At 39.7% G+C, this 21,734-nt stretch overlaps 1 protein-coding gene across 1 annotated transcript in view; it reads right to left on the reverse strand.

Moving 5' to 3' along the window:
• The window catches only part of emilin1b (elastin microfibril interfacer 1b), a 55,845-nt gene extending 34,413 nt beyond the window's left edge, over nt 1–21,432 (reverse strand). Inside the window, exon 1 of the mRNA XM_036592539.1 lies at nt 21,027–21,432. Within this exon, the coding sequence (XP_036448432.1) occupies nt 21,027–21,160 (134 nt within the window). The 5' untranslated portion in view covers nt 21,161–21,432. The remainder of the gene's footprint in view (nt 1–21,026) is intronic.
• Nucleotides 21,433–21,734: the final 302 nt, after the last annotated feature.

Genomic DNA, 21,734 nt, shown 5'->3' on the forward strand with positions numbered 1-21,734 from the left:
TATATATATATATATATATGTATATGTGTGTGTATGTATATAATTAACTGTCAGTATACAGCTCCAAAAATCACAACTGTGTTGTAGCACAATTTTGTAGCCTGCAGACTCTGTGATTTGAAAAATATGACATGGCTCGATTAAGAAAATATCCTTTTACTCAGGAATATGACATCATACATTTCCACTGTCGATTTGAATAGGTCTGAAACACAGGTAGTGTTAGGTCTTCATAAAAGCTTGTATTTCTAAATCCTTACAGTCTCAGTGGGGGTTGAATAATTTTGAGTGCAACTGTATATGATATATATTTTGATCAGCTAATACTTTGATAAACATTTGTTGAAATCCAGGTTCACTCCTGCTAACCATCTACAGGGTTTCACATGAACTCTATCATCTCCAGGGTGCTGCTGGAATCACTCTGAGTCCTGAAGTTCTAATGCCACCTCAGATACTCTTCAGCTCAGGTTTAATGGGTTTAGTGTGAGGCTGTACCGTCTCGGTGCAGAGTAACAGGGCTGCCTCTCTGATACTGATATGTTTACAGAGTAAAGGAGCTGAAGAGAATCATTAACACATGCAGTGGCCAGAGGCTACCCAGAAACACAGGCCAGGCCAGAGGGAGTCCTGCTTCCACTGCAGCTAACGTCATGCAGAAACCAGCACCACATGGTCCAACTCGCAACTCACTGTCTGCACTTTTTACATTATATGTGCCTTTATGCAACTGACTGTGGATCTATATATATATTATATATATATATATATACACACACAGCTGATGTTAGATTTAGTTGTTGAGGATTCTATGTGATTTTATATTATTTAAAACAACAATAAAATATTCAGAGTTTAGATATTTATTTGTAATTAAGGATTACATTCTGATCTGTTTAAACCCAAGTTATTAATAGAGATAGCAATAAGCTAAATATATACAAAACCATCATTTACAGGGTTGTTTCTACTGAGAGAATAGTCCATCAATCTGACATTTTCAAAGATCCTTTGATTTCTTTTAAAGATTTGGATTTTTTTCATGAGGTTAATTCTTACATTAAAAAAACTTTCAATAATTGAAAAAAATGCTCATATCATTATTGAAAGGCTTAGTCTGTGGGCGGAGTCTTATTTTAGCCACGCCCTGTATTTCAGAACAGGAAGTGAGGCTGCATCCCTGTCCCTCATGGCCACATGGTGAGCAGTTAGATCCCATTGTTTTGAAGTAAATGAGTCCCAAAGTCTGAAAATCAGTGTGGAACATTAAGAATCGCCATATTTTCTGCAGTTCAGCACTTTTTAGTGTTTTAATGTAAAATATGATGATTTTCTGTGTGAACAGCTGTTCAGAGCTGTGTCACCGAAACAGTCACTACTGAAACAGACACTACTGAAACAGTCACTACTGAAACAGACACTAGTGAAACAGTCACTACTGAAACAGTCACTACTGAAACAGTCACTACTGAAACAGTCACTACTGAAACAGACAATACTGAAACAGTCACTACTGAGACAGACACTACTGAAACAGTCACTACTGAAACAGACACTACTGAAACAATCACTACTGAAACAGTCACTACTGAGACAGACACTACTGAAACAGTCACTACTGAAACAGACACTACTGAAACAGACACTACTGAAACAGTCACTACTGAAACAATCACTACTGAAACAGTCACTACTGAAACAGTCACTACTGAAACAGACACTACTGAAACAATCACTACTGAAACAGTCACTACTGAAACAGACACTACTGAAACAATCACTACTGAAACAGTCACTACTGAAACAGACACTACTGAAACAGTCACTACTGACACATCTGGTAAAATTTGGGTAGAGTTATGATTGTTTTGGTAGAGACAAAATGGAATGTTCAATTATTAGTTTTAATAAAATAATCATAATTACGGTTTAGAGACACTCAGAGCAAAAAGATTTTAGCCTAAAGTCCAAGATCAGTTAAAAAGTCCCAAATGTGTTTCAGCTCTGACTCTGAATCAGTTGAGCAGAATCAGCTATAGAGTGTTTTATGCTTTTTTCCTGTTTGTGATAAATAATAAACAAAGAATAATTTGTTCTTGTGCTTCCATACATACAAATAAAAATGTACAGAACAATAATATTAAATAAAATTAATAATATTGAGAGAGAGTAAGAGAGAGAGAGAGCGAGAGAGAGCGAGAGAGGATCCTTTTGATTTGAGCTTAATTACCTTAATTATCCTAATTAGGTTATTATCTGCCTGCTGTTCTTTGACACATGACGTTTTTCACTGGGTTATTTTCTCTGTGCTGCGCTCTCTCTGTCCTCCTGACCTCGTCCTCTCTGTCTCTCTGTCCACACTTCCTTTGCCCGAGTGAACCCCCAGGCTGCTCTGGCCATGACCTCTGACCCCTCTCTGATGTGGAGAACAGGAAATGTTTGTGGTGTCCGGCGCTGAGCTGTGGTTGGACGTCTGGCCTGTTTTTACAGCTCAGTTTATTTGAGTCACAGTGAGAGTGGAGCCTGTTTGTTTTCATACAACTTCTGCAGATCAGGTTGTACAGATGCCGACCGGCCACTTCATTAAAACCACCTCCTCGTATCTACACTCACCGTCCACTTTATCAGCTCCACTGACCTCATAGTTTCACTATGTAGTTCTACAGTTACAGACTGTAGTCCATCTGTTTCTCTGCATACTATGTTACCCTGTCCTTCAGTGGTCAGGACTGATGAAGGACTCAAGGACGACCAACACAAACTGTGCAGCAGCAGATGAGCTATCGTCTCTGACTTTACATCTACAAGGTGGACTGACAAGGTAGGAGTGTCTAATAGAGTGGACAGTGAGTGGACACAGTGTTTAAAAACTCCAGCAGCACTGCTATTACTGTAAGTATATAAATGTAATAATATGTCTGATGTGTATTATACAGGGTGAGGTAGTTGAGGGTAAGATAAATGAGGGTGAGATAGTGGAGAGTGAGATAGCTGAGGGTGAGATGCCTGAGGGTGAGATACCTGAGGGTGAGATAGTTAGGGTGAGATAGTTAGGGTGAGATAGCTGAGAGTGAGATAGCTGAGAGTGAGATACCTGAGGGTGAGATAGTTAGGGTGAGATAGCTGAGAGTGAGATAGTTGAGGGTGAGATAGCTGAGAGTGAGAGAGTTGAGAGTGAGAGAGTTGAGGTTGAGATACCTGAGGGTGACATAGTTAGAGTGAGATACCTGAGGGTGAGAGAGTTGAGGTTGAGATACCTGAGGGTGACATAGTTAGAGTGAGATACCTGAGGGTGAGAGAGTTGAGGGTGAGATAGTTGGTGAGATAGCTGAGAGTGAGATGGTTGAGGGTGAGATAGTTGAGGGTGAGATAGTTGAGGGTGAGATGTTTCCAGTGCAGAAAGAAAGAAAGAAAGAAACTCTGCAGTTCATTTTTCCCGTAGAATCTGGCTGAAAGCCACAGCTGCAGTGCTGTGAGCGGTTCCAGGGGCTGCTCGAGCTCACAGTGCAGTGTTCATTATTATCTGGAGCTTTTTCAACAGAGGAAAAGTCATTTTTTAAAGCTCCGTTTTCTCCTGATGTTATTTGACTGCCTCACTGACAGACGTGTTAAAAACACATACAGGTGATGGAAAGTATGCGCCTGTAAATGAGCTGCTGCTCTGAGCCTGTAATTACAGTGAAAACGTCACAGACAGAGCAGCACATTCTTCACTGCGATGGACGCCTGAGTTTAAAAACGAAAATATCTCAGCCTTTGATACGGAAGCTCTGTGAGTGTAACAATTAAAGTGAGTTCAGTGAAAATCTAATTCTGCTAGTCCAAACCCCGCCCCCATCACACACATAGCCAATCAGCTAAGACAGGTTTGAAGTTTGCATGAGGCACGTGGTCTGAATGATAATAATAATAATAATAATAATAATAATAATAATAACAACAATAATAATGAGATTAATAATAAGTTTATTTATAGTAAATATAAATACATGTTCTCCCTGCTGAAAAAAACATAGAAACCATTAAGTGTTTGTGTTGGTTCCTGATGGTTTTGTAATGTGTTTTGTCTGTTTAAATGGGTTGATATCACAGTGTGAAGGATCCTAATGGTTTAACTGATTCTAAATGCATTTGATAGTTTCCATCTAAAGGTGTCCTGAAGGTGATGGCCTGTACCAATTAACAAGGACCATCATTGTTTAATTGTTACATTTATATTAAAGGAATATTAACAAAGCATGTTGACTGTTCACCCCTCTGCCCTGAGGTAAGCTATTCAATAAAGAACCGAAGAGTGTTAAAGCTTTACAGAGCGCGTTTGACCCGAACTCTGTGGTCCGGCGCCAGTGTAAGCACACAGATCTCCATGAGCAGCTGTCCACTCCACCGTCCGCTCAGGACAATATTTGGATTCGCTCGGTGATCGTGTCTGATTTTATTTACACACGCTGATTCCCAGATAAGCCATGATGTTATTATTGTTCTTATCAGTTATCCTCCAACAGATGTGGGGTCAGATTTTCACCAAATGGACGGTGTGTTTGATGTTTGGAAAGCTTCGCTCGTGGGAAAGTTTCCCCCTGCAGTTGTTCAGTAACCTGCTCTTTTAAAGCGATAGTTCCCCTCAAACGTGGTCAGTCAGCCAAGACGTGCACCAGAACACTGCTGTCCAGACATTACTCGGATGATGACAGCACCTGTAGTGCTGCTAGGTCCAGAGTGGACCGTCCACCACCCAAAAATAGCCAGATAACAGTGGCTCTGTGGTCAAAAACTGACCACTGATAAAGGTCTGCACATCAACAGATGAGCTGCAGTCTGTAACTATAGTAAAGACAGTGGTTCTATATAGAACCATGAAGATTTAAAGAACCCTTTTTTATGCTTAAATGTTTCTTTGCATGGTGAGATAGTTCAGATTGATAGAGACTGTGCTGTAGATGGTTCTATATAGAACCTTTTTAAAAAGGGCTCTATGTAGCACCAAAAAGGTTCCAGGTTTTGGAACCATAAACAACACGTTCTCCATCAGTCTTAAGAACCATTACATCATGCAAAGAACCATTTAAGCATGCAGATGGTTCTTTGAGTGTTAATTCATCTGCCGTGTCCTAGCTTTGCTGGTACAATCTTAAAAAAAGGTTTTTCAAGAGTTCTTTAGTGAAGACAGTGGTTCTGTATAGAACCATAGACATTGAAAGAACCCTGTGTATGCTTAAAAGGTTCTTTCCATGGTGAAATGTTTTTTCAGAGCAATGAAGAAAGTGTTGTATATGGTTCTATAAGAACCTTTTTGAAAAAGGGGTTCTATATAGCACCAAAAAGTGGTTCTTCTATTGTTATAAGTTTGACAAAAGACAAAAGAAGTAACAAAAGAAGAACCGTTTTTGGTGCTATATAGAACCATATACAACACATTCTCCATGCAGAGACACATTTAAGGATGCAGATGGTTCTTTGAGTGTTCATTGTTCTATATAGATTCATTGTTTTTACTAAAGAACCCTTGAAGAACCATCTTTATACGTGTATAATTTATCATGTTTCAATCTACACTGTTTATTACTGAATATGAATGATTAAAATAAGAGGTTCTAAACTTCTGGGCAGTAGTTAGAACCTGTTATTTAATCTTTTTCCTTCACTCTGTGTTCACTCCTTTTCCTTCCTTATCTACTTAACCTTTTAATATCCTCACCAAGAAAAAAGCAACGGAACTTTATATTTAGTATTTTTTATTTGTTTGGGGCAATAATAAAAACAATTGGTGTTTTTTTTTCTTTTTTTTTTTGACCCCACAATTTTTTAAATATTCACATCTACCAAACAGTCGAGATGGCACTTTGTGGCATATAAAGTGACTCAAAATGTGCTCCACCAAATGGTTGAGTGGAACATTAAAGGGTTAAGCTGTGTCATGAACAAAGACCCTCATCCAGATGTCTTCCCTACACATCACAGATCCTTCTAAAAAATTCAAACATCGCTCCAAAAGACCAAGCTGCTCTCCCATTGGTTAGGATTTCAGGAGCTGAACTGAAGGCTTTAAACATTAGATTAAATACACTCTTAAATAAATGATGCTTCTTCAAGGGTTCTTCAGATTGGTGGAGAACGTGTTGTACGTGGTATATCGATGTCAAGCCTGTAACAATAGAAGAACCCTTTTTGGTGCTATTTAGACCCCTTTTTAAAAGGATTCTCTATAGAACCATATACAACACTTTTCCCTGTCAATCTGAAGAACTATTTCATCATGCAGAGAACAATTCAAGCATGCAAAGGGTTCTTTGAGTGTTCATGGTTCTAAATAGAACCACTGTCTCTACTGAAGAACCCTCGAAGAACCATCTTTTTAAGATTGTACCAACATAATTAGGAACTGACAGAGGAATCAACCAATCAGGCTTTAATTTGTGAGAAAAACCAAACCCGTATGAATGACTGCATCTCAACCACTGAATTATGCAGAAATTCTTAAAAAATCTGTAGAATTTCCTTTTAATCCAAAAATAGTATGAGAAGACATCTGAATAACCCAGTGTCTTAGAACATTCAAATAAGTGGATAATTGAAAATTTTCCAGTCTTTCTTTATCTCTTAGAATTAAACAGTCTGTTTGTTTGTGCCTTTCAGTCTGACATATGTAAATGAGCTCTGCTCTGATTAGTTGCCTTGTACTTTGCCTAATTTAAAAAGTAGTCCAGGCTAAATCACGTCTTATAACTTCATCATGAATGGGCGGAGCTAAAGCCCAATCTAGGTAAATGTGATATCAGAAAAACGAATTAATTCAAAAGGGGGCAGCTTAGTTTCCAAATATAGACTGTGTGGAATGGAGAGTGAAAATCATACTACATCAAACTCTTATTTCAAGAAAGTGAGGAAAAAAATGTTTTTCCATGATACAGACGCTTCAATAATTTGACCATTTGTAAAAATAATTACAAAAAGTAACACTAGTCCTTCTGGAAGTGACATATATGAGTTATAGTCTAGGCAGGTTAGTTGTTAGGAATGTAAAACAGCAGCAGCAGCTCTATGGGGATTAAACCCCAGTCTACAGTGTTTTACTGAAAGAGTCACTGTAACACTGGTACAAACAAGCTCAGATATATGATAATGTCTGTTACAAGATTCAGATAAAACTTACATAAGACTTTCACAAGCTTCAAATATCCATGTTTAATCTAGGACAGCCAAATTGTTAATATGAATTGTGTTTAGCTTAGAGCTAACATACGACTAGAATCTCAAAGTGGCGCTAGCAGAAATTAGCATTATTGTAGAGGTGTTTATTTCCTTGGTTTTTCATGAAGTTTTGACATTTTTGTCCCAAACTGAAGGCCGAGCTCTAATAGTGACGGCACTTAATATAACATACATCTACGAAATAGACTAAAGTACATTAGCAAAGCTAAAACAGTAGCAGCCACCTGGAAGCATGAATTGTGTCAGAAATCACAGGAAGTCTATTAGAGATTATTTACTGTAACAGTGGGACTAACTGGTGGGGTATAAGCCTTCATTACTTCTTAGGTACATTAAGCATGCAGTTTGAACAATGCTAACTTATAAGCTTCCATTACTTGTTATCTACATTAGCCTAATAGCTCAAGTGCTACAACTAAGGAAGCAAACTTCAGACACCAAACATGCCTCGGCTGATCGACTACATTTTGGGTAAGTGGGGAAAATGTAACAGTGATTGTTGGCCAAACTATTCCTTTAATGGAAGAGAGCTTTCTGCTGCGCCTCAGAAACAGCTGCAGGTTCGCTGCATCTATCCGCTAAAGGAGGAGGTGTGGTGTTTGAGCAGAAACTCTGCAGATGTGTCTCAAACATGCCAGAATACAAACCCCCAGTGAGTGCACTGAGGCATTCCTATCCTTTTTGGGTTAGGGTCTCTCCTCCAGCCTGCAAAAACACGATAAACTGCACTCGTCGTGTTGAACAGCTTCGTGGTTAAAGGGCAGCTGAGCTGAATATTCCCCTTTAAACTCACAACGAAGCCTTTCTACTTTTGTGCAGCTGATTTTGCATAATCATGTTATTATGTTAAGTAACATCATGTACTATAGCTCAGTTACTGCCAGACCAGGAGATATTACTCCATACATGACCTCAATAAACACTCCTATATGCTAGAATAGGAGATATTAGTCCATATATAACCTCAATAAACACTCCTATATGCTAGAATAGGAGATATTAGTCCATACATAACCTCAGTAAACACTCCTATATGCTAGAATAGGAGATATTAGTCCATAAACAACCTCACTAAATGCTTCTATACACTAGAATAGGAGACACTGGTTCATAATCTATCCCATAATCTACCTCAAATTATGCAAGAGTACGAAATACTAGTCCATTGACAAGCTCAATAAATGCTCCTGTACGTTAGATAATGAAATATTAGTTCATAAATGACCTCGAAAACACTCCCATATGCTACATAATAAGATATTGGTTAAAAATAACTTCAATAAATGCTTCTATATGTTAGAGTAGGAGATATTAGTCCATAAATTACCTCAATAAACACTCATATATGCTAGATAGGGAGATATTAGTCCATAAATGACCTCAATAAACACTCCAACAAGCTAGGTTATGAGATATTAGTCTATATATTACCATATTAAGTGGTCTTGTACATCAGAATAAGAGATATCAGTCCATAAATGCTCCTTTAAGCTAGTGTAAGAGATATTAGGCCATAGCTGACCTCAATATATACTTTGTTAGGATAGAATATTTACAATAATCCACAACATATATTATATAAACCAGCTGAGCAGCAGTGCAGCAGGCCAAGCTATACATTTCTAATGCTATGTAGTAGTTATGTAGTTTTAATGATGAAGGATATGGTCCACACTGCTGCTGAAGCTTACTGTTAGCCTAATATAGCCTCTAGTTTCACCAAAAAACCCTGAGAAGCAGTGATGCTCTAAAGATAACGTGGGGTTTTGGTCCAGTTTGATTGGATTAGTGTCTTTCTGAAGAAATTAGCGTTTGATTTTTCATTGTAGCTTTTCTATCTCGGCAGCGGGCGGCGAATGGACCACTTTAGTCGAGTGAAAAGTAAAACTGGGCTCTTTGTGTTTTAATTGACTCTGCAGATGGACCTCTGCATGTAAACGTATACCAGCACAGGTCTGAATGATTTCACATGCAAGGCCACAGCACCTCAGCGAAACACGCTGAAATGCAGACTTCCTCCTCCCTGCGTCTCACTCTGTGACTCGCACCAGATCACAGGCTGTAATCTCCTGACCACCATTGGTCTTTATTTACCCTCTGTTTAGCTAAAACACTCAGGAGTCCACTCCTAATTACAGAGCGCGGTGCATTAGGCTTTAGGTGTGGCTCTACTAGCACTAGCTCAGGGGCACTGCAGTGAAAAGTAAGAGCCAAAGTTATTGCAGCCCATTTCCTCCCGTCATTACACAGCCATTCCAACAATGTGACGTTATGATGCAGCACATCAAAGCTAACTTACAGCTTTTAGAAAATAATATCAGTTCAAAAATACCCATTCCCCTGACACTTAGGGTCTAAATCTGCACCCACAACAATTTAGTGCGTCATGGAATCTAAAATTTAACAATTTGATTTGTTGCAGCCCCTCCTAATGAGTGTATGTAGTTACTTTAAAGGGCCCAAATCCTACTTTTTCCTGTATTCTTGAGCTTCACTTTTAATATTAATGTAATCCAATGTTTAAAAAAGAGTCATACTTTATTTTTACATGACCAATTTCTGACCTCTCTTTATCCTTAGAATTAAACAGGATGCTTTGTTGTTGTGCCTTCAAGACTGATATATATAAATGAGCTAAATCAACTGTATTGCTTTGTATTCAAAAGAAGTCTGAGCTGAAACACTCCTTATAACTTCAGTGTGAATGGGTGGAGCTTAACTGCTGTCATGACATCACAAAAACTGAGTTCATGGGCTGTTTTTGCAGCTTTGTTTCCAGAATGTTAAAGAAAAGCTCCAGAAAAATCCCCAAAGTGGCAAGTTTACAGGAGAAGGCAAAACTGTTCTTTACTTTCAATGTAAGTTAAGCTAAAGAGATTTTATTAAGAGCAATTTTGCATCTTTGTTGGTGAAATTGTCATGAAATTTTCACACAGTATAAAGAACAGCTGTCACACTGACATTTAGAAAGCAAAAGAAAAATCGAAAAAAATGGAAATGCTTATTTTTTTGGACAGCAACGACATAAAGACCATATAAACTACTGAACGGTGTTTTATTGAAATTTATCAGTGTTTACATTCCATGATATGGGCTCTTTAAGGTGCACCTACTGCTGACACAGCTTGTACAATCTCCATAGAAAAGCACTGACCAATAGAATGGGACGCTCTGGAGCAGCAGCACATGATCCTAAGGTCTCCATGTCTAATGCCCAGCGTGGGCTAGAGGGGTATAAAGCCCCCCCAGCACTGGGCTGTGGAGCAGTGGAGCTGTGTTCTCTGGAGTGATGGAGCTCCATCCAGTACCTCTGGGATGAGTTGGAGTGACCCAGAACTGACCAGCCAACATCAGTACCTGACCTCACTAATGCTCAATCAGATCCCCACAGCCATGTTCAACATCTAGTGTAAAGCCTTCCCAGAAGAGTAGAGGCTGTTACTGCAGCACAGACTCACTACTAACAGCCAGCACTCCTGGAGTGTCCTATATATCTGTGCTACGGTACACTCTTAAAAAGATGGTCCTTCAAGGGTTCTTTAGTAAAGACAATGGATCTATAGAGAACTATGAACACTGAAAGAAGCCTTTGGATGTTTTACTCCTTGAACCCAAAGCCCACATTTGGCAGCCAACGTTTATAACTGTCTCCTAGCCTTCATGACGTCATAACGGTTTCAGCTACAGACATGATTCACTCAGCAGACCCGGCCCTCACTAGCCAGTGTGACATCATCAAGCTGTGATGTCAGCATTAGTGAGTAATCTGGCCCAAAAATAACCCAGAATTCCTGATATCAGCTCTTGGCTTTTAGTCTTCATGTTCCAACAAAGGATTAAAAGAGTGGCATTCACCTGTGACCAAAAAGGTTAACCATATACAACACATTCTCCATCAATCGGAAGAACCATTGGCTTTACTAAAGAATGCTTGAAGAACCATCTTGTTTAAGTGTGTAAGGTATGGTGGGTGATCAGTCCTAACAGAAACTGTTCTGGATATATTCTGTAGTGTATTCCACAGAAGGCTCCGGTCAGTTGGGGCCCCTCTCCTAGGGAAAGCATGAACACATTGAGGGGAGCTCATTTGCATACCAAAGGGCTTAAATACGCACCCCATGGTAAGAAACGTCCAGCTACAGGAAGTTCCCGCAGTGTGGAGGCGCTGCTACATGAGCCTGCACTTCCTGTCTGCACACGCGGCCACAGGGTGGTCCTCCTGAGCCCGATCACTCCAGCTTAGAGTGATCCATCACGAACGGCTGATTTAAAACAGCGCAGCATCTCTCAGCTCAGACCAGCTCACTGATAAACTGTATTAAAGGGAAAGTTTAGTGAAAGGTCTAATTTACATAATCTCCACCCTTTTACCTCAGAGTTGCCGATCAGCCAAGACTGACCTTCTACAAAATATATATTTGTATATTTGTGTATAATATGTGTGTAGAGCACTGTAAAATTTACAAATTAAAAAATTAAAAGCAGAAAAAAATGAAGTGTTATAAAATAAAAAGATATAAATGCTGACATTTAGAAGCATTTTTTAAAAAACGTTTTGTTTGAGTTCTGCATCTCAGTCGCTGAGGTTGATGTTACTGTCAAAAACAACAATATGTAAAACAAGCACAAAGATCTCCTATGCTAAAGCTGCAAGATCGTAATGTAAGGACTTAAGCATGGCTCTCGAAACTCAAATGTCCTGTGGGTCACTAACCAGGTGGTCCTCTGAAAAAAAACAGGTGGCTGGTTGAAAAAATGCAGTGTCCCAAAATTTTTTTCAAGTATTAATTTTAACTTTTAGCAAACGTGTTAATATATTGAGGCCATAAGTTACTATATTAAGGTCACATCTATATTGAGGCCACAAGTTAATATATTGAGGTCACAAGTTACTATATTAAGGCCACGAGTTAATATACTGAGGCTACCAGTTAATATATTGTGTCCACAAGCTACTATATTGAGGCTACCAGTTAATATATTGAGTCCACGAGTTAACATATTGAGGATACAGGTTAATATATGGAGGCCACAAGTTACTATATTGAGGCCATGAGTTAATATATTGAAGTCATGATTTACTATATTGAGGCCACAAGTTACTTTATTGAGACCACAAATTAATATACTGAGGTCATGAGTTAGTATATTGAGGCCACAAATTACTACATTGATGCTGCAAGTTAATATATTGAGGCCACGAGTTAATATACTGAGGTTAGGAGTTAATATATGGAGGCCACAAGTTACTATATTGAGGCTACGAGTTAATATATGGAAGCCAGAAGTTACTATATTGAGGCCACAAGTTAATATATTGAGGCCAAGTGGCCATGAGAAAATTAACTGCTTCAACGTATTAATTTGTGGCCATGCCTTATTAAATAAATAATCACTGTGTCACCTTAGCAGCTCCGTATTATTGATATGTTTTAAAATGTTTTCCGTTTTTTCTGATTTCCTGGTTAAATAACTCTCAGGATTGGCGTATCTAATGTATCAGTGCTGCTACCTGCTCTGCCAGTTCTTTGCTGTTGTGATGTAACACTGATTTGTCCTGTTAGCTTTCTTCTTGTTGTTGTAGCCTTTAGCTTGAACACAGCAAGTTAAAATTACAGTAGTTAAATATTAAGTATTTTAATGTATGTTGAGCTCTTTGCTTATCAACAGCTTTGTCTGCTAATCTTTCATGTTTGAAAAGAGAATTGCATCAGATTGCAATGAATTCTGGGTGAGTTCTGCTGCTGTTTCCCTCCGTCATTCACTCAGTGGGACAAAAGAGAGGAAAGAATAGCTCGGCCATGCTGAGGATACACGACTAAACCAGACTGGACAGATAAAAAGGAGCTGTGCTGTCTTCTCAACGGTGTGTGAACAGATAGATGACAGAAGAAGAATAGATGGAAAGGAATCAGATATATACACTGCACATCAAAAGTTTGGGGACATCCAGTGTTTCAAAATGTTTTAATGATTTTTCATGATTTTTTGCGTTTGTTTGCGATCATTTTCCATTTAAACAGAAAGCTGTTCAGATCTTACCATTTTCCTTTTAAACATCTTGGTGCTACAGGGAATAAGGCCAAACAACATGCATTGTACCCCCCTGTTGTGATGTCAGCACTCACACCTTTCAGGTCTTTAATCCATTTTTGGACCAAAAGAGTTTCAATATGAGCTTTTAACAATAATCTGGAAAAGAAAACTGAAAACTGAATTATTATTCAAACCTGCTCTTCATACCAAGAAGATACTTTGCTGCACATGAAGCTGAGTGTCGAAGACCCCTATGCAGAGCTATTTGGGCCGAGCCGCCCTTAATCTGAGACGTACACAATCACAGGCAAGTCCTGCAAAATCTGATGCAAAATTCTCAAAGAGGTAATTATGATACAGTGGAAGAAAACATAAAAGCCAAAACCAGAGATGCACAGTGATATCAGAATCACATCAGTGTCGGCAGACATTTGCTTTAAAAATGATCAGGATCAGACGAATGTTTAGATTTGCCCAATATTTCTACCTGATATTTGATGATGCTTTTATTGAACTCCAGAAGAGCAGAATGTTTTGGGTTACTGCGCTAAAATATACACTCTAAAAAGTGATGAGTTAAGTAACAACTTTAACACTTTCTGTTATACTTTTTACTGATTTAACAAATTCTGTGTTAAAAGTAACATAAAATGTGTCGTTTCCAACTGAGCGCACTGATGTGTCTGGCTAGAGACAGAATGTGTTGTTTTTTCCCAGAGGAAAGACATACTCTAAATGAATCTCCTCCTGATTTCAGGTTCTTCTCCTGGACACAGTTCAGTCCAGTTTAAATCAGAGTGAGACTGAAGCCGTTTTCTCCTGATTCTGAAATTCGGCTCCTGAGAAATAAAACTCAGATTTTCTCACTTTGATCAAAATGTGGTCCCACGTGTGGATTAACTCTTTAGAGTCTGACTCGTCTCAGCCCCGCCTCAGCAGCCTTAGCCTTTAGCATCCGTTTGTTTATCTTATTGCGACTGACTGCTTTTGTCAATGATTAACTAGTTTCTCATTTAAAACCGTTCAAGAATTAAATTAAAGAATTAGCATTTATAAAGTTTATTTACTTTTCTGTTTAATTCTCACTGATTTTCATGGCTTATTTCAGTGTATTTTGCTGAGTGATGCGCACCGAAAAATTGGTGCATCGTCTATTCTCTAAATACTGCGCTGCTTCAGTGCAGCTGTCAAGTCAAGTCAAGTCAAAGTTTATTTATATAGTGCTTTTTACAGCAGGTGTGTCACAAAGCAGCTTTACAGAAACATCCAGGTCTGAGCCCCCATGAGCGTCGCCAGTGGAGACAGTGGCAAGGAAAAACTTCCTAAGAGCAACAGGAAGAAACACTGAGAGGAACCAAGACTCAAAAGGGGAACTCATCCTTCTCTGGTCGACACTGGATAGCAAAGTACAAAATATTAGTATAAAATATTAGAATACAAATATGGGGAAAGCAGGTTGGGATGCTCTGCTGCTCTGCTTGCGCAACCTGTGTGAAAGTGCTGACCTGTTAATATCAGCGCCATTCCTTGTTGCTCACGCCACGCAGAGGGAGCATGTGTGAATCAGGACTTCGAAAATAGAGCCGGACTGGGAGTCGCGGAATGGGTGAATGTTGTTGGTGGAGGGGGCACATTCATTAAAAACAATGCTTTCAAATATTAAAAATGAGGCAGTGCTTGTAATGGGCCGGTTACAGAGCACAGGCAATTAAATATTGAGAACATAAAAGCAGCAGTGATTTACAGGCCCATTCGCAAGTGCACAGCTAGTCTCGCGGAGGAGAATAAACACAACGAGAATGTAAACCTAGATGAGAGAATAAACACCTGGGGACACCTCGTTAAACATTCGGTGCTTGAATGTGGTGGAATGCATCGCTAACAGAGGCAAACTCCCCCTCCACCCACCTGCAAATCCCTTTAGTCCTCACTGTTTTAATGTTTGGAGTGCAGCTGAAGACGTGGAACGTGGAAATTAGCTTTTTAGCTAACTCTGCTGCAAAGCATCTCTTCTCTTTTAAGATTAATGTATTTTGTGCATGTTCTTCATAAAATAAACATAATAAACTAGATGTAAGCTGTTATTAGCTAATGGAGCTGTTTTGAATGCTTAGTTGGAGTTTTTTGTTGGACTTTTCAGCCATGCTAACTTACATTACATTCATGAACAATGTTGGCGCCCCCTACTGTGAGCTCTGCCTTCATGAGGTGTTGGACTAGAAATCACACACTCAGTTTGTTCCCACCTTAATAAATCTATGTTCTCCCACAATTACCGCTAAATTTTTCATGGCTGTCCACAGACGTTCTCATTACGAGGTCACGTCTGGCTCAGGAAGACTAGTCCATACTCTGCACACCCAGACGCCACATAAAGATAAATACACCCAAAGAATAACCTCTGTTTAACTGAAGTGTAATAGAGAAAATCAAGCAGCATTTGGCAAGGTGACCCCCACACGGCTGATTTACTACTCACTTCAGATGAAAGGAGGAAAAAGGAAAAAGTAGAGGGGGCAGAGTGACCGTGTGGCAGAGCGCTCCAGTCTGGGTTCAGCAAATTAAAGCTTGCAGCGCAGATCTGAATGGTTAAATATACAGAGAAAAGACGCAGGACTGAAGTCTTTCATTTAGAGCCAGCAGCGTCCACACACTGTCTGCAGCACAGACACAAACAGACCTGCCAGACCAGACCAGACCCACCACGCCCACTCAGCCAGCCTTCATACTCTCACTGACCACGCCCACTCAGCCAGCCTTCATACTCTCACTGACCATGCCCACTCAGCTAGCCTTCATACACTCACTGAATAACCACGCCCACTTATCCAGCCTCCATACTCTCACTGAATAACCACGCCCACTCACCCAGCCTCCATACTCTCACTGACCACGCCCACTCACACAGCCTCCGCACTCTGACTGAATAACCACGCCCACTCACCCAGCCTCCATACTCACTGAATAACCACGCCCACTCACCCAGCCTCCATACTCACTGAATAACCACGCCCATTCACCCAGCCTCTATACTCTCACTGAATAACCACACCCACTCACCCAGCCTCTATACTCTCACTGAATAACCACACCCACTCACCCAGCCTCCATACTCTCACTGAATAACCACACCCACTCACCCAGCCTCTATACTCTCACTGAATAACCACACCCACTCACCCAGCCTCTATACTCTCACTGAATAACCACACCCACTCACCCAGCCTCCATACTCTCACATATTTGAGAAAATTTTGGCCTTAAACTCCATTCATGGTGGAGGGATACATGCAGGGCGCTGTGAGGCAAAATAGTCCCCAAAGAAAACTTATTTTTTGAGATTTTCCACTATTTTCCATCATCAACATTCCATATAAACTCAGAAGACTCGTGTAGGTTCACTGGTGGTTCTGGATAGTAAATAAAATGTCTATATCTGTGTTGTAGTCATGGCGACCCCTGGTTCCTATCAGCACCACTGTAAAGACATCTGAACCATTTCACACCAAACCACTCTGAATCACTCTGATTACACCTCACACTGAATTGTGGGGGAATTTTGAAAAAACATCCTGTTTTTTAATCTTCTCCATAGTTAGGATTAGTTACAGTAATGATATATAAAAGCAGTTTTAAGTCAAAAACAAAGAAGTTTCCTCAAACTATGTACACTAAACTCCGTCTCATCTACCTTTTTCACTCCTCCAGTCCAATCCAGCTGAGTGTAAGAGTTTGTGGTGAGTTCTATTCAGTTCTTCACTGTTTCAGGTTCAGTATTAGTTGTAAACTGTCTTATTGCGTTTGACACAGTCGCTTTAACACAAACACATACAATCCTGCAGGCCTGTCTGACTTTATTATGTGTGAAAAATTCTACAAATTCTCAAGATTTACAAAAAGTGTTTCTGTTGTAATATAAATATGTAAAAGAAATTTGACATAATTTGCTAAAAAAAAGAAAAAAAATAAGATGAAATTTCAAGCCGTCTGCATTTTTATTCAAGTTGTTCATAAACAGCTTGTCAATAAAACAGACGCTTCTGTAAATGAATGGATATCATTTGTATAGACAAACTTGCAGTTCCTTCAGTAACCAACAGGTGTCCTCACTCCTGGTCAGTTCTGGCCTTACAGGCTCCAACACAGACCAAATATAATAGAAAAATCCACAAACAAAAGTCTTAATTAAACATCCTGGATGTTTCAAATCCAACTCACACACGTGACCAGCTAATCGAGCAGAGCCACAATGACCAATACCAGTCAAACATCATCTTCTGCCACTAATCTGTAGTTTCCACCAAAGTAAATCCTCTGAGCCACTATTGTGCAAAAATAAATGACTCAATTTTGCACCGATTAGTTACAAACTTCACTTTAGCGTGTGTTTGTGTCGCTGCGTTTCCCCAGAATCCTGGAGTTTGTAGATAAGCATGAACTCTGGAGATGTTAAGTCTGCCCCGCCTCTGACATCTGTGTGTGTTCATCTGAATGTGGGATGCGTACAGCTGCGAGGAAAAGGGTCAAAAAGCTGCATATTTGGCAACCACTCTACTTTCTGTACAGTTCATTTTTTTGCACATATTTGTGACGCACACATTCCTGCTGCAATGTGATTTTGGTTTGTGGCTTTTCTCTGAAACACAGCTGGATGAAATGGAATAAAATTTGATGGATTTGAGTGAAGCGTAATCTATCCGCTCCTAAATATGAAAACGGCCAATCTATACACAGAGGAGGATATTATGAACGCATGACTTCAAGAAACACGTTTATATTTAGATTTTTACTACTCATATCTCACCAAAACATACATAAACAGAGCATTGTCTACTTTACGCATCTGTAATAACAAATCATATAAACACAACAGCAGATTAACATCTTATCCAAACAGGCGGCTTCATTCCATGACATGTTAGTGTTCAAACAAACACTACTGTCCATCAAAGCAGGCCTCTTAAAGTGATAGTCTGTCAAGACACACTTGGTGTCTGAGGATTGCTTTAAACACTGGAGCTACAAGGCTAATGTAGCTAAAACATAATAGAAATGTTTACCCCTCAAATTAGCATCACACTAGTCAGTTTTATGACATGTACAGTGTTAAAAACCACATAATCAAGTCTGTTAGAGACACTGAACACAGCAATCTCAACCTGAAGAATATTAGATATATTGACTGGATTTAAGATCATTTAACTTGCCAAGATTACATTTTTTTGCAGTGTAGAAAGAACCGCCACAATGTCCCGAGAAATCCCGCAAATTAATGAAAAACCTAAATAAAGTAGAACGTCATATATAAACAATATAAAATGATGACAGTAAAACAGTTAAAATGAATTTAAGTCATTCTAAAGAGCTGCGAAGCAGCCGATCACGTGAACAACACGCAGATTCTCGTATCTCACAGAGACGGTGGAGCCTTCAGTCCGACGGCCACAGCTGCCCAGCAAAACACCAAAAATAACGCCTCTGTGGTTTAATTCCTGCTCTGTGTTTAAATGGTGAATAAACAGCGTTTCGTTTTACTCACAGTGAGCCTGATGACCACGACTGACCTGTTATTTCAGCAGAGAATAATGTGTGAGCGGGACTAATGATTCCGTTTTTCTGTGGGAGTGGGCGGGAGTGGGATAAAATCATGTGGGAGCGGGACAGAAAAAACAGACCTCTACTTCAGACACCAAACCGATCGACTACATTTCGAATGGGGGATTTCATTTTTTGCTGAAGGTCTCCTGTGTTTGTGTTAATGATGTAAAGCGCTGTAGTTCAGGTGTCGGTGTTTATCTGAATCCTCTGTTTTTCTCCTCTGAACTGTGTGCAACGTCAACTGGCCTGCATCCGCCCTTTGGAAAGCATTAGCATTGCGTCAGTGTGGATGATGGGGAAACCCCAATACTCGCGTCACGGCAGGGCGAGGAGAGAGAGAGAGAGAGAGAGAGAGAGGGGGACAGTGAGTGACCCACAACACAAGATATATCAAGTCTCATAATTGCCATTTTTGCTTATGTTTGTTATTAACTCCAATCTTTGTGTAATTTTAACTTCATGGAATTCTAAATGTTTGGTTTTGTAATTTGATGATGCTTTGGCCATGCTAATAAAGCTTAATTGACCACTGTCTGTTCACTATCAGTGTAAATAACCACTAACTATTCACTATTAGCACAAATAACCACAGTTTGTTGACTATTAGCGCAAATTAACACATTTTCACCTTTAGCAGAAATAACCACAATTTGTTCATTACCAGCACAAATTGTTCACTATTCACTTTTGTTCACGATCAGTACAAATAGCCACTGTTTGTTCACTACTAGCGTAAATCTTTGTCCACTGTTAATGTACATACTAGTGTTGACTATTTATTAGCATAAATGACCACTATCTGTTCACTATTAACACAAATTACCACCTTTTGTTTACTTTTAGCATAAATAATCACTATTTAGTTCACTTTTAGCACAACCCAGTGTCACACCGTGCTACTGTACCGTAATCCCTCTAACTCAGCCTTTAATTCATTAAGTGCTAATTGTGTGTTGGGGGGGCTGTAATATGCCTCCTGCAGCGGCTCAGTGGGATTCAAAGGAGCCCCATGTTTATTCCAGTCTTTCATGTAGTCGTCTGCAGCATATTTAAATGTGTGTTTAGCTTTTTAAAGTTTTCCCTCAGGCAGATAAACTCTTTTACAGGGAAAGTGTGGAAGGCGAGCAGCTCTGAGAGGCTGGTTTAGATTAACCCTCAGACTTAGACTGCTGTTATTTACTCAGTGTTCAGGGTACCAGAGACCCCAGCACTGTACGAGGGGCATTACTGTCCCTCAAAGCCTCTATTTACTTAATAAAGGAAAAGGCTAAGATAGATCGTGCCAATAGTGAATGTGATCATTTATGATAAGTGAACACATAGCAGTTATTGGTGCTAAAAGTGAACTAACAGTGGTTTTTAATGTTAGTGAATAAACTGTGGTTACTAATTCTAATAGTGTGCAAGTAGTAGTTGTTTTGCCTAATAGTAAACAAATAGTGATTATTTATGCTAATAGTGAACAAATAGTGATTGTTTATGCTAATAGTGAACAAGCAGCGGTTGTTTATGCTATTAGTGAACAAACAGTGAAATTTTTATGCTAATAGTGAACAAATAGTGATTGTTTATGCTAACAGTGAACAAACTGTGGTTACTGATTCTAACAGTGAACAACTAGTGGTTATTTATGATAACAGTAAATAAATAGTGGTTATTTATGCCGATAGTGAACAAATGGTTTGTGTGAATGTGTGAAAATAATAATAACATTTCAAAATTAACCTAATTTTTTGTTTGGTTTCTTTTGAGCTCAGTATGCAAAAAATAATCTTCTCTTATGTCACAAAGTTAATGTGCAAATGTTAGAATTGTGCTAAAATGCATAAAATTAGCTTAAAACATTATTATTGTGCCAGTTTTCCTGCTATACGGGGTGTATATTAAATAATATATTCATATTTCTTTTGTGTGGGGTTTGAGTATAACTTTCAGCCGAGCAACGTCATCAAGTCAAAACTGTGTTTCAGAGCAGTTCTTATGAAATGAGAGTGGAAAAAAGCTGGTAAAGTGTGGTTTTGAGATGTTGAAGAAGGTCTGGAGTGACCAGGTCACCAAAAATGAGCATTTTTGTGGACATATTTGTGAAAATGCACCTCCAGCACATTCTGATCAACCGCATATAAGCATCATATAAGCAGTACAACACAGGGCAGGTTTTTTTAGTGAAGGTGTCCTACCTGTGTCTGCTGGCCGCTCTGGGTGCCGTGCCCGCCTGTGTGTGTGCCAGGCCGTTCCGCTGGTTGTGCCACACAGTCCTGGCACTGCCACACAGCCCCAGCACCACCACCAGCAGCAGCAGCAGCAGGTCCATCCCTCGCTTGGAGAAAAAACAGATATAAGTTCCTCTGGATCTGCTCAAGTGTTCCTCTCTGAGCTCCTCATGCCAGCTTTCATCACCCACACGTTCCTTCAGCGCTCCAGCTCTCCTCCGGTGCCCGCAAAGCCCTCTACAGCCTCACTGCCATTCTTTACCAGCGCTCTGCAATTTCAGCTGCTACATCCAGTCCAAGCGCCCACTTCCCCAGCTCGCTGGAGTTTGGAGTTAGATTTGAGCTTCAGAGCAGTTTGTGTGGAAACTCCTCCTTCTCTCCTCCTTCTCTGCTCTCCCCTCCCTCACTTTTCTCCCCTCCTCCTCTACTACCCAAACGACTAATCCCAGTAAAAACCCTCTCACACGGGCAGATCACTGCTGAAACTCACTCTCCTGGCCTGTAGGAAAAGAGGGAAAAAGCCACGTGTCTGTGAACCTGACTGTGCAATCTGGATAGTACAGAAGAGCCCTTTAAAGGAAAAGTCAATAAAAGCCAACAGTGAATGGCCACTTAAAGGGATGATATCACAGAAACACTGCATTTTACTCCTTTTCTTGAAGCAAAGGAGTTTGA

The sequence above is a fragment of the Colossoma macropomum genome, unplaced genomic scaffold (genome assembly GCF_904425465.1).
Source record: "Colossoma macropomum unplaced genomic scaffold, Colossoma_macropomum, whole genome shotgun sequence".
Classification (NCBI taxonomy): Eukaryota; Metazoa; Chordata; class Actinopteri; order Characiformes; family Serrasalmidae; genus Colossoma; species Colossoma macropomum.